The 19,987-nt window shown below is 48.4% G+C and overlaps 1 protein-coding gene across 1 annotated transcript in view; it reads left to right on the top strand.

Moving 5' to 3' along the window:
• The window catches only part of KRI1 (KRI1 homolog), a 28,523-nt gene extending 8,538 nt beyond the window's left edge, over nucleotides 1-19,985 (top strand). The window contains exons 12-19 of the mRNA XM_044278805.1: nucleotides 4,864-5,034; nucleotides 5,222-5,297; nucleotides 7,881-7,990; nucleotides 9,110-9,260; nucleotides 9,707-9,837; nucleotides 10,497-10,561; nucleotides 18,947-19,042; nucleotides 19,336-19,985. Of these exons, the coding sequence (XP_044134740.1) occupies nucleotides 4,864-5,034; nucleotides 5,222-5,297; nucleotides 7,881-7,990; nucleotides 9,110-9,260; nucleotides 9,707-9,837; nucleotides 10,497-10,561; nucleotides 18,947-19,042; nucleotides 19,336-19,876 (1,341 nt within the window). The 3' untranslated portion in view covers nucleotides 19,877-19,985. The remainder of the gene's footprint in view (nucleotides 1-4,863; nucleotides 5,035-5,221; nucleotides 5,298-7,880; nucleotides 7,991-9,109; nucleotides 9,261-9,706; nucleotides 9,838-10,496; nucleotides 10,562-18,946; nucleotides 19,043-19,335) is intronic.
• The last annotated feature ends 2 nt before the right edge of the window (nucleotides 19,986-19,987 follow it).

Below are 19,987 nucleotides of genomic sequence, written 5' to 3'. Positions count from 1 at the left end.
TTGTGAGGCAGAGCCTGAAAAAATTCTGTAATACTACCCCTTATACAAGTATACAAGCATATAGTATAACTGCTATAATACTGCTCCTATGTACAAGAATATAACTACTATAATACTGCTCCTATGTACAAGAATATAACTGCTATAATACTGCCTCCTATGTATAAGAATATAACTACTATAATACTGCCTCCTATGTACAATAATATAACTGCTATAATACTGCTCCTATGTACAAGAATATAACTACTATAATACTGCTTCCTATGTACAAGAATATAACTACTATAATACTGCCTCCTATGTACAAGAATATAACTACTATAATACTGCCTCCTATGTACAAGAATATAACTACTATAATACTGCTCCTATGTACAAGAATATAACTACTATAATACTGCTCCTATGTACAAGAATATAACTACTATAATACTGCTCCTATGTACAAGAATATAACTACTATAATACTGCCTCCTATGTACAAGAATATAACTACTATAATACTGCTCCTATGTACAAGAATATAACTACTATAATACTGCCTCCTATGTACAAGAATATAACTACTATATACCTTACACAAAACGTCAGACATAGCCATTGAGTTCCAAAAATTCTATAAGGACCTATATGGCCTTCCAGAGGAAGTAGGTGGATCTGTGGAGGGTAGAGGTTCCCTTATAGATAAGTTTCTTAATCATATACAACTACCCACCTTGACTGCAGATGAGTGCCAAGCGTTACTGTCTCCCGTTACTGAGGACGAGGTTGCTAAATAGTTAGGTTCCATGCCACAAGGGAAGAGCCCGGGTCCAGACGGCTTCCCGGTGGGATATTATAAAAATTCTCAAACATACTGACTCCCCATTTAGCTGCCTGGTGCAATGAGCTTCTGACGGGCTCTCGGTTACACAAACAATCTCTGGAAGCCACAGTTACTATCCTTCCCAAACCGGGGAAAGACCCCAAACAATGTGGCAGCTATAGGCCAATCTCATTGCTGAACGTCGACATTAAGGTCTGGGCGAAACTTCTAGCAACTAGGATTAGTGTTCTTCTACCCAAACTCATAAATCCTGAGCAAACAGGTTTTGTCCCCGGTAGGGAGGGCAGTCACAACTCATGTAGAATCCTGTCCATCATGCAGTTAGCTATTAAAAAGAAAATCCTCCTGGTTATGTTGGGCGTGGACGCGGAGAAGTCCTTCGACCGGGTTAATTGGTCCTATATGATGGGTACTCTACAAAAGTTTGGTTTTCCTCAGCAGTTTAGAAATGCTATCATGTCTCTGTATGGGGACCCAAGCGCCCGGATCAGAGTTAATGGCACTCTATCGCCTCCTTTTCCTATAAGAAATGGGACGAGGCAGGGTTGCCCGTTATCGCCTGCTTTGTACATTCTTGTAATGGAAACTTTGCTACAAGCCATTAGGGAACATCCCGATATTAAAGGCGTTAAATTAGAGAATGGCTCCATTGAACACCTTACTGCGGCATATGCTGACGACCTTCTGGTCATGGTATCTAACCCGGTCGAGGCCTTCCCACGTCTACTGGCTATGTTCGAGCAATACGGTCAAGTGTCCAACTTCAAAGTAAATCACACAAAGTCGGAGGCTATGAATGTATCCGCTCCAGCCAACCAGATTAACTTGCTCAAATCCTCTACCCCTTTTATATGGCAAACGTCTCACCTGTCCTACCTGGGTATCAAGCTTCCCCTATAGATTGGATAAATTATTCCAACTAAACTACGCGACATTGATAAGGGACTTTCAACAACAGTTGCACACCCTGCGGATCCCATATGTATCATGGATGGGCCGGAAGAATATGCTTAAGGCATTTATTATGCCTAGGCTGTTATATGTGATGCAGATGTTGCCTGTCTTTCTCCCCTCTTCCTTCTTTACGCAAATCAGACGACTCTTTAGCACGTTTCTTTGGAGGGGGAGGGGAGCGAGGCTGGCACACCGCGTGTTGGTATTGAGGAGGACACAGGGAGGCATGGCTCTGCCTGATGCTCACGTATACTATAATGCCATACACCTGAAGAGGTGGTTACAACTTCACGCCCCGTGGTCCAACATTTTGGGTAGAGAACTAGAAATTGCACAACTAGATAAGAAGCAGAGAGCCGGTCTGTGGGACTTGAATTCCTTGTCACTACACTCCCATGTGCTGCTCAAAGGCACAGCAGCTGTAATTAGACAACTGAACAAAGATAAAAGTTTACTACCTGCCCCGTCATCATTGATGCCAGCTGACCTTGCCCCGTACCTAACTAGACCTAAGGCAGATATTGTATCACCAGCGTGGAACAAAATGCACCCTTACACAATAGCAGAATTCCTAGAAGGGGCATCAGGTGCTCTTTGCGATCAACACCCCATGAATAATGTCTTGTCATCCTGTAACTTTTTGGACGCCATTGAATTTAATTCGGTTAGTAAGCCCCTACTAAAAGACAGACAAGGCAAGTCAGAAACCACATGGTTTGAGAAGCTGATGCACTCGGAGTCGCCTCCTAAAAAACTAATCTCTAAGTTGTATTTGGCACTCAACGCACAAAACCCGGTAGGGATCCCCCACTATCTAAGAACGTGGGCTGCAGAACTAAACTTAGAACTTTCAGAAACAGATATCTTACGTATACATGCGCACTCACACGGGTTCTCCAGGTGCGTGAGAGTGCAGGAGCACTCATACAAGTTATTGACCCAGTGGTATCACACCCCGAAACAATTATTCACTAAAGGCCTCAGCAACTCTGACCTGTGCTGGAGGTGCGGTGAGGGGAGCGGATCACAAACGCACATATTCTGGTCTTGTTCGAAATTACGTGAGTACTGGGAGGGAGTATCTGCGGTGATAGATAAAATTATGAATAGACATATTCAATTATCCCCGGAATTGGTACTTCTCTGGCTACCCACCCCTGGCCTGTCTCCATCCAAATCTAACTTACCTACGCACCTAATCCAAGCTGCGAGACTCCTAATCCCACAGAAATGGCTTAGCAAGGAACCACCTACACTGCCACATTGGGAAGCAAAGGTGGACCAGTTATGCAGAATGGAGGAGCTGGCTGGTTGGGAGGTCAGACGACATGACAAATACCTAAAACTCTGGACCCCATGGCTGACCTATAGGAGACAGGGGACGGACTCTCAGACCCATAGGATGCGGGAATAGCAATTTAGTCAGTAGCCTAAACTTCTGTTTACTACTACAGATTGTGCAAGGCCTGGTAGAGTGTATATGTTCGGAGCTGATAGGAAAGCATATGGAATACGTGTGTGCAGGAGGGCCTCTCCAGGGAGACCTCATCACCCCAACCCCCTTATACCCCAAGTTGATGGGCTATTGCCCGTCTATCCCCCTGCCCCCAGGTTTACCCCTTCTTCTGGTTCATTTCTGGAATTTTCCTGTTATCTGACATCAAACTATCTGTTAAATATTTGCATATTGCCTATCTATGCAGGACATAGGCACATGGTACGTGCAGGACAACTCGCCAGTGGAGGGCAGAGCGTAAAAGCCTCTGCAGCTAGTCAACACCGAGTATCTATAGATGTTATGACCTCATGTATACCTTGTATCTATGCTTGTACCCCATTTCACTGTATAAGTCGATTGTGTAATGCCCTGTCTTGCATGGCAGAATGGTTGCTTCACGGCTGTGATGCCATCTTATTGCTTATTTTTCAAATAAAAAGAAATTTGACAAAGAATATAACTACTATAATACTGCCCCCTACGTACAAGTATATAACTACTATAATACTGCTCCTATGTACAAGAATATAACTACTATAATACTGCCTCCTATGTACAAGAATATAACTACTATAATACTGCCTCCTATGTACAAGAATATAACTACTATAATACTGCCTCCTATGTACAGGAATATAACTACTATAATACTGCTCCTATGTACAGGAATATAACTACTATAATACTGCCTCCTATGTACAAGAATATAACTACTATAATACTGCTCCTATGCACAAGAATATAACTACTATAATACCGCTCCTATGTACAAGAATATAACTACTATAATACTGCTCCTATGTACAAGAATATAACTACTATAATACTGCCTCCTATGTACAAGAATATAACTACTATAATACTGCCTCCTATGTACAAGAATATAACTACTATAATACTGCCTCCTATGTACAAGAATATAACTACTATAATACTGCTCCTATGTACAAGAATATAACTACTATAATACTGCTCCTATGTACAAGAATATAACTACTATAATACTGCCTCCTATGTATAAGAATATAACTACTATAATACTGCCTCCCATGTACAAGAATATAACTACTATAATACTGCCTCCCATGTATAAGAATATAACTACTATAATACTGCATCTATGTACTGGAATATAACTACTATAATACTGCTCCTATGTACAAGAATATAACTACTATAATACTGCCTCCTATGTACAAGAATATAACTACTATAATACTGCTCCTATGTACAAGAATATAACTACTATAATACTGCCTCCTATGTACAAGAATATAGCTACTATAATACTGCCTCCTATGTACAAGAATATAACTACTATAATACTGCTCCTATGTACAAGAATATAACTACTATAATACTGCCTCCCATGTATAAGAATATAACTACTATAATACTGCTCCTATGTACAAGAATATAACTACTATAATACTGCATCTATGTACTGGAATATAACTACTATAATACTGCTCCTATGTACAGACTGGAGTTGACAGCTAGACAACCCCTTTCATAAACAGCTAGACATTTCTAATCTGTCTGCCATTCTAGAATTAACCATTATGGTTTTTTCCTATTACAGGAAAAGGAGAAGAAACAAGAGGAGCTGAAGCAGCTGAAAAACCTGAAGCGGAAAGAGCTGCAGGAGAAGCTGCAGAGGCTAAGCGAGTTGACAGGGGAGCAGAATTTGGGAGTGACAGAGGAGGATTTGATGGAAGATTTTGACCCTGCAAAATATGATGAGATAATGCAGGTAAATGATTTGTCCTGTTCGGGATATTCTCCTCTGTGTATATAGCATGGATAGCAGAGGAACTCGCAATCTAATTTGCCACCCACAAACTTAGATAGCCACTAGGACTGAGGTTTCAAAGTCAAAGCCATAACTCCTCCTGACACAGTTGCTGTTGACTGATCTCTCTCACCTCTTCTCTCGGCAGAAATGCTTTGGTGATGATTACTATGGTATAGAGGAGGAGCAGAAGCCGCAGTTTGAGGACGATGATGCACTGGAAGGTGAATATTTATTTTCAATCCATTTCCACCTAATAATCTCTAGTTAATATGTAGTACATTTTGTTCTTTACAGGTTGTACTACAATATATTACTTTTTACATCCTGTATTATACTCCAGAGCTGCACTCACTATTCTGCTGGTGGAGTCACTGTGTACATACATTACTTATCCTGTACTGATCCTGAGTTACATCCTGTATTATACTCCAGAGCTGCACTCACTATTCTGCTGGTGGGGTCACTGTGTACCTACATTACTTATCCTGTACTGATCCTCAGTTACATCCTGTATTATACTGCAGAGCTGCACTCACTATTCTGCTGGTGCAGTCACTGTGTACATACATTACTTATCCTGTACTGATCCTGAGTTACATCCTGCATTATACTCCAGAGCTGCACTCACTATTCTGCTGGTGGGGTCACTGTGTACATACATTACTTATCCTGTGCTGATCCTGTAGTACAGGTGATGATGGAGGAATAATAATGACACATACTGTATATAGACAGGCATGGTATAATTCTGTATGCATATCCAAAGTCATAATCTACCTCTTCTATGTCAGACCTCACCAGGTCTCCTGAGTAACGTCCTCAGAATCAGAATTAGCTTTATTCGCCAAACACGACACAGTCGATCGTGCTCGGAATTGGGTTAGGCACAGGAACAGGCATAGTAACTAGGGGGTGGAAGGGGGGGGGGGGTTAGCAATGGGCACATTAGGGGCGAGGGAGGGATTATGGGCGGGAGATGGGGCGTGATGAGTTCAGCAGTCTGACGGCCGTTAGGAAGAAAGTGTTCAGCCTCCTCGATGTCCTTGCAGGGATGGCCTGATACCTGCGGCCGGACTTTAGACGTCTGAAGAGATGATGGCCCGGATGGGAGTGGTCATTGAATATTTTCAGAGCCCTGGAGCGCAGTCTGTTGGAGAAGATAGTCAAGGGGTGGTAGTGGCAGTCGAGTAGTTCTCTCCGCCGAGCTGATGACCCTTTTGTAGTTTGCGCTTGTCACTGGCTGATGAGCCGGCATACCACACCAGAAGGGACGAGCACAATACCGACTCGATGGTACAGGAGTAGAAGGACTTCAGTAGGTCCTGAGCCATGCCGAACTTCCTCAGTTGTTGAAGGAAATAGAGCCGCTGGTGAGCCTTCTTATTGATGGACGAGATGTTGGGACGCCAGGATAGGTCTTCAGAGATTGTCGTGCCTAGGAGGTGGGCACTGGGTACCCTAGCGACTTCATATCCGTCTATATGGGTCGGGGGAGGGACTACCCTTCCCTTCCTGAAGTCGACGACCAGCTCGACCGTCTTTGTGGCGTTTAGGACCAGGTTGTGCGCGCCGCACCAGTTGCTGATCCTGTCAATTTCCTTACGGTAGGCCTGCTCATCGCTGTCGCTAATCAGGCCCACAAGTGTGGTGTCATCAGCGAACTTGATGACTTTAACTGAGGCTTCCTCCGATCTGCACTCGTTCGTGTACAGAGAGAACAGGAACGGCGATAGTACACATCCCTGAGGGGCACCAGTGTTCCTCCTGGCTAGTCCTGCACTGCTGCCCAGAGGTCTTCCTTTTGCACTTACCCTGCCCCAGAACCTGCCCCGACATGAGATCTCCCAGGGCATGAGAAGCAGATCATGACTATAATCCCAGGACTGGGCTGAGGCTAACATGGACCCTGTCTGTACGAAGGCTGTAAGTCCTGCATCGGTCTACAGTGATCGGACATTTAATGCTTAGGTATGGTAACAAAATTGTGTAATGCAGGCACAGTACCAGAACTAAGCTTACTGCATAGCTATGGTACCAGAACCAAACTACAATACAATATCAAAACTGAACTTAATACTGGAATCATACTTACTACATGGATGTAATACTGGAATCATACTTACTACATGGATGTAATACTGGAATCATACTTACTACATGAATGTAATACTAAAATCATACTTGCTACATGGGTGTGATACTAGAATCATACTTACTACATGGGTATGATACTAGAATAATACTACATGGGTGTAATACTGGAATCATACTTACTACATGGGTGTGATCCTAGAATCATACTACATGGATGTAATACTAAAATCATACTTACTCCATGGGTGTGATACTAGAATCATACAATCTACATGGGTATGTTACTAGAATAATACTACATGGGTGTGATACCGGAGTCATACTTTCTACATGGATGTAATACTAGAATCATACTTTCTAAATGGATGCAATACCGGAATCAGAATTTCCACTGGGATGCATGTAGTAAGTACAGTATTAGTTTATAGAATTACATTGTGGGAAGTATATAGTGCCGGGTATAAAAACTAGTCCCAGAATGCAGAATGAGCCATGCATTATGGATCAGCAGAAGTGTGAATACAGCTCTGGAGTACAGTCATGGTTTTTGAATGCACTAATCTGTACTCACGAGAAACCACAGCTATTCACAGTAAACCCGGGAATAGCCGTACAGATAAAGCGTCAGGTTGTGGCATGTGTTACCAGAACCCTAATCCAGCCTGTAAATCGGATCAGTACAAACAGTGCCATTAATGTCTCCTCCGCAGAGGACGACTGGAACTGGGATAACTGGACCGGGGAGGAACAAGAGGATAATGAGAATATGGAGTTTGAAGAGGAGGATTCTGCACCTCACTGGGACGACCCCAACTTTGTGGTAAGGCTTCTGTTGCCAAACGTATGTAGCAGGGCAACCCTATTGGCACTACTACATACAAGGTTGAGTCCCGTTATTATGACCACTTCCTACTTTTGATGTCGGCAGGTCCGAGCTCAGGAAGGAAGTCCGGTTTGGTGGGTATGTGAGGGGTGTCATAGGCTGTCTGCACACATATCCCTGGTTGATGTCATGGGTAACAGAGGAGAGTTATCAGAGTTGTAAAAAGGGACAATTATTGGCTTTTGGGCACAAGGTGGCGGTATTTCTGACTGCGCTGTGTGAACTGTTTGTTGCTGTGTATCAAATGGCACCATCGTGATTAAGTCATGTGGAAACTGTGGAGCACCACGTGCCAGTGATGTGAGCGGTGAACGTGGGCCGCGAGGGTGGACTGACACCCTACAGGGGAGCAGCTCACCCCCAGAGTGAACCAGGGGCTTCCAGACGTGTGTCTAACAGAACAGTTCAGAGAACCCTACTGTGTATGGGGCTCCATAGTAGACGGATGGTCACTGCACCTCTGCTAACGAAGCTGTATCAGCAGAAAAGGTTGTTTTCATGGCGGTGTCTGAATTGGACCTCCGTTGATTAGTAGAGGGTTGTCTTCTCCGATGAGCCATGTTTTCTGCTTCATCGAACTGATGGACGTAGAACCTACCATTGCTGGAAGAATACGAGCTGGTGGTGATCTTCCAGCAAGACAATGCGGCATGTCACATGGCTACTAGAAATGTCGGACATTGGTTGGAGGAGCATGACCAAGACTTCCAAGTACGACCCTGGCCCCTTATTCCCCAGACTGAGCATCTGTGGGACCACCTCAATGTTGAGCATCTGTGGGACCACCTCAATGGTTGTGTTCGCTCTATGGATTCTCCCCTTACGCCCCCTCCAGTAGCTGTGGGAGGAACTGCAGTCAGCATAGCGCCACATACCTGTGACCACCTACCAGGACCTTACTGAGTCACTCCCAGCCCGTCTCGCTGCTGTCCGTGCGGCACACGGCGGTTACTCTGCATATTAGCTGGTGGTCATAAGCATGGGACTCGACCTTGTGTTATTGTCATTGACAGTTACTAGATCTGGGTCTAACTACACATCTCTGCTTGCTTTCAGATGGATGCAGACTATGACCCCCAGGCAGCTCCTGCCCCATCTCGTAAAGTAAAGAAGAAAATGAGACTTGAGCAAGAGAAGAACGCCAAGAATAGGAGAAAGTCTAAGTTTGCAGAAGCTGTGAGCCGACAGAAGCCCGTGTTCAACCCAGGTTAGTGCTCAGCACTCCGTGTCCTTGTCATCAGCAGTTTCAGGTGTAGCATTCATCACAGGCGCTCATGGTCTGCAGTAACCAGAACCTCAGATTGTCACCAATTTAATCTTTTGATTGCGGTGGTCAAGAGTGACCACCGCATAATCTAGAGGATTTCCATCAGGTTGCCATGCTTACCAATGATAAGGTGACCAGGAGAACCCATCTCTGACAACAGAAGAACACACAGCATCTGTTGTCACCCAAACAACCTCTTTTGGCATACTGGAGATGCTGGCGAAGTTTCCCTTTAAGCCAAGCCTTTGCATTTCATGTTGCGGTATATAAGGTTGCGGAGTTACTGTAATATTAAGGGTCACATGTCTTGGTTCGATAAAATCAAAGCAAAACCGCAGTAGTTCAGCTAAGTGTGAGCCGACTCCGAATGCTTGTGTAATCTACAGATGATAAAAGCTTCCAGGAGTACGTGGAGGAGTATTACAAGTTAGACTGCGAGGATATAGTGGATGATCTTCCGTGTCGATTCAAGTACCGGCAGGTGCTTCCCTGTGACTTTGGACTCACGACAGATGAGGTAAGGTTCTGCCATTCTGACTGTTTAGATACAAGCTGTGGTGTCGGAGGGACAGCGCTGAACTCCTCCTCCTGTTCCCAACATGAAAAGACTGCATCTTCATACATCCATTGCAGTCAATTGTAACTGTATGAATTCCAATGAAATGAGCTCCCCCTAGTGGTGGCTTCAGGCAGATCTGTGTGTAAATAAAAATGTCTGAAATCTGGAGCATTGCGTTCCGCATTACCTGGGAGAGTCTGACGCACAGATACTGGGAAATCTGGTAGGGCAGGAGGGCCCCGTGAGCTCAGTGTATGCCCTTGCTCCCAGTAGCCTACAGATCCTGTGTTCCCCAGTGGAACAAACTGGAAAGTTATGGCAATTGGAATGCAGCAATGCAAGAACAGCTGTGTCCTCCAGGGGTTAATCCGAGGACTGGCAGCTGGTAGAGGATTTAACTTTCCAGAGCACAAAGTAGTTCTGGCACCACAATGTACTATCTGCCCTTATAGGGCATTTATTATTTGGGGTTCAGGGAGGTCAGATTGCCGGATGTCCGTCTCCTCCAGAGCAGCTGTACAGCCGTCTGGTCCGATGGATTTCTTATGTAGGTGGTGCTTGTATATGAATATCTGCAATGGCTTCTGCGCTCTGTTTATAGCTGTTTCCTCCTGCAGATCCTGGCTACAGATGACAAGGACTTGAACAGATGGTGTTCTTTAAGAAAAACCTGCATGTACAGGTGAGTGTCAGGACCAGCGCGTCAGTGATAACGATCTAGAGTCTGGGGTATCCGCCCTAAATGTCTCTTATAGAAATGGCATTGGTTGGGCTCCTATAGGTTGCGCACAGTCAACATTTTTAATACCTAGTTTGTAATATATTTGCTGTTCTTAAAGCGTACCTAACCTTTCAGCAAACTCTGCGTCAATCAATAGTACAGTGTGTGCACGTGAGGAATAACACTATTTCTGGCCGTTTTCCTTTGTGCATGCTGTAACTCTAGTTTGCAGCTCTTTGGGATGGTGAGTGGAGGCCAGCTGCCATCCACTGCACAAAGTAGAGGAGAATCTCCTTCCGAATGGTCTCACAGTCACCCAAAATAATGGAGGACATTACAGAGAAGTACTGACCTGTCATTTTGTGAATCACTTGTGCTGAGTTATATCTTTCCTATCTAACGGTGCAGCCTCTCACTGTCTGTCTTGCTGTGCTCCTGCTCAGGGGAGGGGGGGGGGGGGAGAGGTAGACAGCTGATAACATGAGAACTAGACATTTCTCACTGATAAGATATATTACAAAGTTTCTTGTGGTCGCTTGTACACAGACTATTAAAGCTGCCGACATTCCTGGTTTTGTGTCATGGGTCGCATGAAGCCTGCCATGGTCCCAAGGTTAGCCTCTTGCATTGTACACCCCCGATGCAGGATGTCATTAGTGATATAACAATCAGGGGGCAGAAATTTCTAGTGGCCACAAGAAGTACGTACGGCTTAAGAACTCTGCTCATAGGCAGAGGACCCAGGAGGCTTGTAGCTGCATGCATGGATCAGTCACAATCACAGAAGTATTATAGTAAGCTGCAGGCGCAGTGCGTTCCAATGGGCACGATCAGTAAAGTGATTTGAGACGGCAGCGGTGCTGGCAGGAGCCGCGGCCTTCTCCCCATTTCCAGAAGGCCCAGTGACATCACGACTAGTATCAGCCCAGGCCAGTGATACTACTCGTAACGTCACTGGGCCTGAAGTAAACGGCGAGAAGGCCGCGGCTACTGCCAGCACCGCTGCCGTCTCAAACAGCTGATCAGCGGGGGTCCCTGGCGTTGGACTCCGCTGATCAGAGGCTGGTGATCTACCCATGGTATAGATCATAAGTAAAGGAAAAAGCTGCAGAACCCCTTTAAGACTTATGTACATGTATCAAAGTTCTGCAGCATCCTTTAGATCCTCACTATTTTCTAGATCTCATCCATGACAGATGAGATACGGATGCTGTGTTTAGTTTTCTCACACCAATACACAGTAGCAAACCCTCAGCTTTGGCAGTTGGACTGGGTAAAGACTTTTAGCCCTTGAATGTGTACACATTGTATTTCTCCATTCCATTGGAGAAATCAAGACATGCTATGTAAGGCCGAATGCACACATCCGTGTTCCGCCAGCGAGAGCGGTCCGTGGTATGCCGGGCTGGATTCCTGTTCAGAGCAGGAGCGCACGGCGTCATTGGTTGCTATGACGCCGTGCGCTTTATGCTGCTGTACAGTAATACACTCGTATAGTGTATTACTGTACAGCAGCGGCGACATGAAGCGCACGGCATCATGGCAACCAATGACGCCGTGCGCTTCATGCTGCCGCTGCTGTACAGTAATACACTCGTATAGTACAATATCACATTTGTCCTCATGGTTCTGCACTCAGTACCCCATAATGAGACGGTGAAAACAAAATGTTGGAAATCTTGCACTGACATGAGTATTCAGACCCTTTACTCAGGCCTAAGGCTACCTTCACACCTGCGTTAGGTGCGGATCCGTCTGGTATCTGCACAGACGGATCCGCACCTATAATGCAAACGATGGTATCCGTTCAGTACGGATCTGTCTGCATACACTTAGTCCAAAAAAAGTTTAAGTGAAGTCAAACGGATCCGTCCTGACTTTACATTGAAAGTGAATAGGGGGCGGATCCGTTTACAATTGCACCATATTTGTGTCAATGTGAACGGATCCGTCCCCATTGACTTTCATTGTAAGTCAGGACGGATCCGTTTGGCTCCGCGCCGCAGAATGCGGAGCCAAACTGATGCATTCTGAATGGATCCGCATCCATTCAGAATGCATTGGGGCCAAACTGATCCGTTTGGGGCCGCTTGTGAGAGCCTTGAAACGGATCTCGCAGGCGGACCCTGAAACGGCAGTGTGAAAGTAGCCTTAGTTGATGCCCCTTTGGCAGTGATTGCAGCCTCCAGTCTTCTTGGGGATGATGCCACAAGGTTTGCACCTGGATTTGGGAATTTTCTGTCATTCTTCTCTACAGATCCTCTCAAGATCTGCCAGGATGGATGGGGACCGTCTGTGGACAGCCATTTCCAGTGCTCTCCAGAGACTGGGTTTAAGTCAGGGCTCTGACTGGGCCACTCAAAGACATTCACAGAGTTGTCCCTAAGCCACTCCTGTGTTGTCTTGGCTGTGTGCTTAGGGTCATTGTCTTGTTGGAAAGTAGCCCTTCAGCCCAGTCTGAGGGCCAGAGAATTTTGGATCAGGCTTTTATTAAGAATATCTCTGTACTTTGCTCCCTTCAGCTTTCCCTCCCCCCTGACCAGTCTCCATGTCCCAGACACGGTCTTCACTTTCTTATTATGGGGTATTGAGTGCAGAATGATGGGAGAAACTTGACTTTTCTCGTGCTTTTTTCCATTGGGGGACACAGACCATGGGTATAGCTTAGAGGTATTAGTAGGAGGGACACTATGCAAATGAAAGAGCTCCTCCTCCTCGGGCTATACCCCCAGACTCCACCAGGAGGAACTCAGTCTTTGCTTAGTGTCTGGTGAAGGAGGTTGACACTCTCTGATTCTACTCCTTTTTGTTATTTTTATTCTAGATGGGGACACAGGTCGGCATGGCGCCTTCCTGGTCCCCCGTGGAGTGCCCGCCGCCGTCTTTGGGACGTTGCCTGGCTGCCTCCATTTCCCCCCAAGAAGATAAGTGGATCCGGGCTCGACCTGTTAGCTCCGGCATCCCACCAGCTGCTGGGACGCCTGCTGCCTACCCTCCTCCAGAGCACTGTTCTCCTGGATTGGAGTCAGAAGTCTGAAGAGGCGCATCCCTGCTGGTCTGGACATCGAGGGAGCATGCTGAGCAGATAAGTGTTGCCCAATCCCTCCCCCTCCCTCTGTGTCTGTTTGTCTGTGGCTACCTGGGTGAGCTTGAAGAAGGATCCTGATGGGGCACTTTCTTCATTTTGGCACTGGAGAACTGGCATCTCTTCCCCTTAAACTGTGGGCTTCAGCGCTTCTCTCGTCGGGCCTTGGCTGCTGCGCTCCCTCAGCGCCCGCCGGCAGGCCGCTCCTCCACGTGGTGCGCTTATTTTCGCGCATATTTTCGCGCTCGCGCAGATTTTCGCGCGCGCGCTTATTTTTCGTGCGCGCGCTTATTTTCGCGCGCTTTTTTCGCGCCATAATGACGCGTTAGGGGAGGCGGGGCCTCGGCATGCCGCTCTGACTCTCCTTACACCGGAGACTCTGTTTGCTCATGGCCGTGCAGCTCCTCATCACTCTACTCCGTTTTGTGCCAGGCAAGCCGGTAGCTCAGTGGTACTGCTGCTGTTGCCCCATGTCCAGGCTTTCTGAGTTCAAAGCCCCTTTCAGCCTTCAAAAATTGTTTATATTATTCTAGATGGGGACACAGGTCGGCATGGCGCCTTCCTGGTCCCCCGTGGAATGCCCGCTGCCGTCCTTGGACGCTGCCTGGCTGCCTCCATTGCCCCCCAAAGAAGACAAGTGGATCCGTGCTCGACCTGCAGCTCCGGTATCCCACCAGCTACTGGGTCTCCTGCTGCCACCCTCCACCAGAACACTGCACTCCTGGACAAGGAGTCAGACGCCTGAAGAGGTGCATCCCTGCTGGTCCTGGAGTCGAGGGAGAAGTTCTGCAGGAGAAGATAAGTATTACCTGCATCCCTGCCTTACCCCCCTCCTCCACCCCTCCTCCACGTCCCTGGGGGCCTGCGGTCCCCGCTTGGGCATCTGCCATGTCCAGCGCGGCCGCTAAATTGGTCTTAGTCACCAAGGCAACCATGTCCTTTAATCCTGTGGCGCTAACGACTCCATCTCTCTCAGTGGTCCCCACAGTGGGTGACTGACTACGAAGAGGCAGCGTGAGCGGCAGCATCCCACCTCGGATGTCTCTGTCTCTCCACCCCCCTCACCTCGCCGGTGGCGCTTGCGGACTGCTCTTCCCCCTCCCTAGGGAGAGTACTCCGAAGGAGAATTATCCGGCTCGGACGAGCCACGTCCTTTTTGGACTATAGGGCATTTTCAAATCCTGTGACGCCAACCACCTCTCTAAGTGGTTTTCCACAGAAGACGCCCGAATACTAACAGGGAGCGTGAGCAGCAGCATCCCTCCTCCCCCCCCCCCCCTCGTCTAGAGGCGCGTTCGGGCGACTCTCCCCTCCCTTAGGGAGCGCAAGTCTGAAGGAGAATTTCCGGCTCTGATTAGGTCATGGAGCGGGACCCCTCGCCTAAGCTCTCCACCAGGGTGGCTGACTTAGTGGTGACTGTCCGAGACACCTTTATTCTCCAAGGGGATTCTCCTCCTTCCACTGGTCAGGAGTTCCCCCTTTTTCCGTCCAGGCAGTCGGAGACTACCATGTTCCCGGTCCATGAGGGATTTTTCCGCGGTCATGTCCAGGGCCTGGGGTGGTCTTAATAAGGTTCTCGACCACCCAGCGCATGAATATACTTTCCTTTCCCTGCTGACGGCGAGGAGAGGTGTCTCCTCCCCCTAAGGTGGATCCTCCGGTGGCCGGATTAGCCAATTATGTGGCCCTTCCTGTCTTAGTCAGTTCCTCTTTCCAGGATGCTGTAGACAGACGCATAGACTCTCTTCCAGGTCCTTTTTTCGCTGGCAGCGCGTCCCTGTGACCTACCTTTCACTCAGCAGGGGTAGCCAGTGCTCTCTCGGTGTGGTTACAACACCACCACCAGGAACTGGCGGTACGAGATGCGGCTACTAACACACTGGAGTTGGTTCTCCAGATGTCTCAGGCTTCTAACATTCTTTGCGAAGCTTCTAGGGACATTGTTTCCCTCTTTGCCCGCAGGTTGGCCATCTCTGTCACTCAGCGCGAAGAGATCTGATTGAAGGTGTGGGACGCTGACGCCTCCACCAAGCGTTCCCTTGCTAATCTCCCCTTTGGGGTTTCCAGGCCTTGTGGGGATCAGCTGGACGAGTTCGTCTCTGCATGCCTTTTGCCGTTTCTCATCTGGTAGGCCGTCGCCTGCTTCCTCCGCCGGGGGTCTCAGGTCGCCCGCAAAGAGGCCTTCCTTTGCACCAGCCTTCCCGGCACTAGAGGGCCCAGTCAGCCCGCCCTGCTGCTCCTAGGCCTATCACATGTCCCGATTGCGGAATCCCACCATCGATTCCTGCGCTTCGCCATTATGGGTCGACACTGTCAGTTTGTCGCCCTTCCTTCGGGTTGGCGACCACCCCGCGGGTCCTTGCCACGGTCCTGGACCGCTCATGGCGCTTCTTCGTACCAGGGGCATTCCTTTGCTGCCCTGTCGAGACGATATCCGGATAGAGGCCCCCCTCTCTACCGCAGACCACGGACAGCGTCCGGATCACTGTTCAGACCCTGGAACGGTTCGGCTGCCTGGTAACTTTCCCAAACTCCTGCCTCTTCCCGTCCCAGAGGCTCTCCTTCCGGAGGGTGATTTTGGACACCTCGGCTGCCAAAGTATTCTACCAGCCTTCAAGTCCTCCCAGGTCCAGGGGGCAGTGTCGCATCTGCTGCGCTCCCCGTGCCTCTCCATTCGGGAATACTTGCAGGTCCTGGGTCTTATGGTAGCCTCTTTCGAGGCCTTTCCATATGCCCAGTTTCACACTCGCCTGGCGCAACAGGAGATCCTTTACCTTTCAGCGGGTTCGGGCAGTTCTCCCTTGGTGGCTGTTCCCAAAGAACCTGAGGTCGGGGAGTTCCTTTCTCGCATTCTCCTGGGCGATCGCCGCCACCGATGCCAGCATCCTGGGTTGGGGGGGCGTTTTCCAGTCTCGCACGGTTCAAGGAATTTGGCCGGCGGCAGAGTCTCGCCTTCCAATCAACTTTCTGGAATTGAGGGCGATTTTTTCCGCTCTCTCTCTCCTATTGGACCTCTCTCCTTGCGGGCCTCCCAGTGCGGGTTCAAACGGGCAATGCCGCGGCCGTGGCCTATATCGACCATCAGGACGGGACCCGCAGCCGGATGGTGATGCAGGAGGTGAAGTGAATTCTGACGTGGGCGGAGACTCACGTTCCGGTGTTGTCAGCAGTTTGCATTCCAGGAATGGACAACTGGACAGCGGACTTTCTAAGCCACAACACGGTGGATCCAAGCGAGTGGTCTCTGCATCCAGAAGGGTTCGAAGAAATCTGCCACAGATGGGACCGTCCGGATGTGGACTTAATGGCGTCCGGGTTCAACAACAAGATCCCAGTGGTCCTGGCTCGCGCCCGAGATCCGGAGGCGTACGGATGGATGCGCAGGTGTCTCCGTGGCAGGACTTCAGCCTCCTCTGTTTTCCTCTCCTACCAAAGGGTCTACGCCAGTTCGAGGCGGAAGGGACTCCGACCGTTCTCATCACCCCAGAGTGGCCTCGCCGCGCGTGGTTTTTCGGAAGTGGCTCGGTTGCTGGCGGACGCCCCATGGCCTCTTCCCGACGGACAGGACTTACTGTCTCAGGGCCCGTTCTTCCACCGGAATTTGCGGTCTCTTCGTTTACCGGCGTGACTGTTGAAACCGCCATCCTGATAAAGATGGGGTTCTCGGATTCAGTGGTTAGGACCATGATCAGTCCGGGGAAGTCTTCTTCCTCCCGGATTTACTATCGTACCTGGATGGCCTTCCTATCCTTTTTTGAGGGTTCGGGGTTCCCTCCCCTTCGGTTTTCCATCTTGATGGTACTGTCTTTTCTTCAGTCTGGGCTTGTGCAGGGACTGTCGCTTAGTTCCCTGTAAGGTCAGGTTTCGGCGCGGGCCGTCAGAGGTCCCTTGCTCTTAAGGGTCCGGTGGTGACCTTTCTTCGGGGGTGGCGCATTCGGTTCCCCGTATGTTCCCCCTTTGTCTCCTTGGGATCTCAATTTGGTTCTGCGCGCTCTGCAGTCGGCTCCCTTCGAGCCTTTGAGGAGGGTCTCTCTGACTGTTCTCATCTGGACTTCCTTGTGACCATAGCTTCTGATACAGCTACATAGCGTAGTGATTAAAGTTCTGGGCTATTATGCAGTGGCTGTGAGTTCACGTCCCATCACGAGCTTTTAGGTCAGACTGGTGTCGAAGCTGGCCGCTCTTTCCTGTCAGGAGCCTTAATGGTTTTCCTCCAGGATTAAGTTGTGCTCCGTCCAGTCCCCTTCCTTTTGCCCAGGGTGGTCTCTCCCTTCCGCCTTGATGAGGATCTTGTCCTGCCTTCCTTTTGTCCTTCTCCGGCTAACCCCAAGGAACGCACTCTGCATTCCCTGGATGTTGTACGGGTCCTGAAGGTGTGTCTCGCGGCTACTGCTTCCGTCCGCCGTTCTTGGCGCTCTGGATCTGCTTGGCTATTTCCGCGGCTTGTCACGCTTGTGGTGGAGTTCCCCCGGCTAGAATTGCCGCTCACTCCATTGGGGCGGAGGGGGCTTTCTGGGCAAGACGCAGTCGTGCCTCTGCGTCTCAGCTGCGTACGGCGGCCACCTGGTCGTCCTTGCAAACCTTTGCAAATTTTTGTCAGTTGCATTCACTGGCTTCGGCTGATGCGGCTTTGGCCGCAGGGTTTTGCAGGCTGTGGTTCCTGTTTGACCGTTGGGGCGTTCCTCCTGGCGGTGCTGATATTTTTTCCCACCCCATGGACTGCTTTTGGACGTCCCATGGTCTGTGTCCCCCAATGGAAAAAAGCACGAGAAAAGGAGATTTTTGTGAAACTCACCTGTAAAATCTTTTTCTCGTCTTTTCCATTGGGGGACACAGCTCCCACCCATTATTCCTGTTGCAGGAGGGGTCTTTAGTTCAGTTTTTCTGTTTCTGGTTGGACCTTATGGCTTGGTCCGATGGTTTCCATGATTTTTTCTTGCTCCTTCTCCTACTGCTTGTGCAACGCCTGAGTTCCTCCTGGTGGAGTCTGGGGGTATAGCCCGAGGAGGAGGAGCTCTTTCATTTGCATAGTGTCCCTCCTACTAATACCTCTAAGCTATACCCATGGTCTGTGTCCCCCAATGGAAAAGACGAGAAAAAGATTTTACAGGTGAGTTTCACAAAAATCTCCTTTTTTAGCACAAAAGATACAACATGACAAAATTTGAAAAACGTGAATGGTCTGAAGACTTTCCAAATGCATTGTATGGAGCTGAGGTGGCCAATGTCAAATCATGTAAAGAAGACCATCTTTGTTACAGATCTGATAAGGAGGATGTTTACGATCAAAGTGTCTACAGCCAAAAGGGGCAAAACACCTGGAAGAAGCAGCAAATCTTGAAGTCTTTGTCTCAGAGGTAAGCTCCTTTCTCAGTTCCTCATCCTAAAGGGGTTCTTTTCTTTGAACAATCCCAATTTGGTCTATCAGTGATCAGCTGTAATCCCTGGGAGGACCTGGCAGTAAGTGTTTAGTTTCCCTGCAGCGCCACCACTGGAGAAGTAAAGCATTACAGTGTCCATTCAAATCAATGTGTTGTCTATGTAATACAGGAGAGGTTCTGGTTGTAACTGCTCTACGCTAAGGATACTGAGCATAGGGTTTACTGAACTGGACAACACCTTTAATGTCCTTCTTCTCTTCTCCCCTCAGTAATGATGAGGATTCGGAAGCTCCAAGTACTTCCAAACTTAAACTAGGAAAGAAACGGCGAGACAGGTTAAAGAACCAGGCCGAGGAAAAGAACCCGACACCAGCTGCAGCTTCTTCACCGACAAAGGTAGAAACTGGTCACCAGAAGCCATCTCCAACGCCTAAACCAGCACCCAAGATGGCAGCAACCAGTGAGGAGAAACCGACAGGTGTGACTCCACAATCAGAGAAGAGTAAGGACAAGCCGATCCTGCCAAAGCAGAAAACAGACTCCTCTTCCGTAATCTCCACTGTTAAGACCAAGACGTCAGAATCCAAGGCAGCCGAATTGTTCTTGAAAGAAAAACAGAAGAAAATAAAAAGAAAGGGTGGGCGTCTGCTGGGTAACAAAGTGAGTCTGGGTGGGCGAGAGTTCAGTGGGCAGAGGCTGCGGGCATACGGTTTGAACCCCAAGAGGCTGAAGTACAGACAGCTTGGCCGAGAGCGGCGAAAACTGAAGGAGAAGCAAGAGAAGAAGAAAAGCGCCAGCAAAGCAGAGTGAACGTGGGCGCGCAGAGACTGTGGGTGTCAGGAGCACAAGAAAAGGGACTTTCAGTAAAAACAAGAAAAGCTTTTATTTCCCCAGACAATAAAGTGATTTCCACAATATACA

The sequence above is a fragment of the Bufo gargarizans genome, chromosome 2 (genome assembly GCF_014858855.1).
Source record: "Bufo gargarizans isolate SCDJY-AF-19 chromosome 2, ASM1485885v1, whole genome shotgun sequence".
Lineage (NCBI taxonomy): Eukaryota > Metazoa > Chordata > Amphibia > Anura > Bufonidae > Bufo > Bufo gargarizans.
Note: the sequence above shows the minus strand (reverse complement) of the source record. Positions and strands in the feature narration are given on the sequence as shown.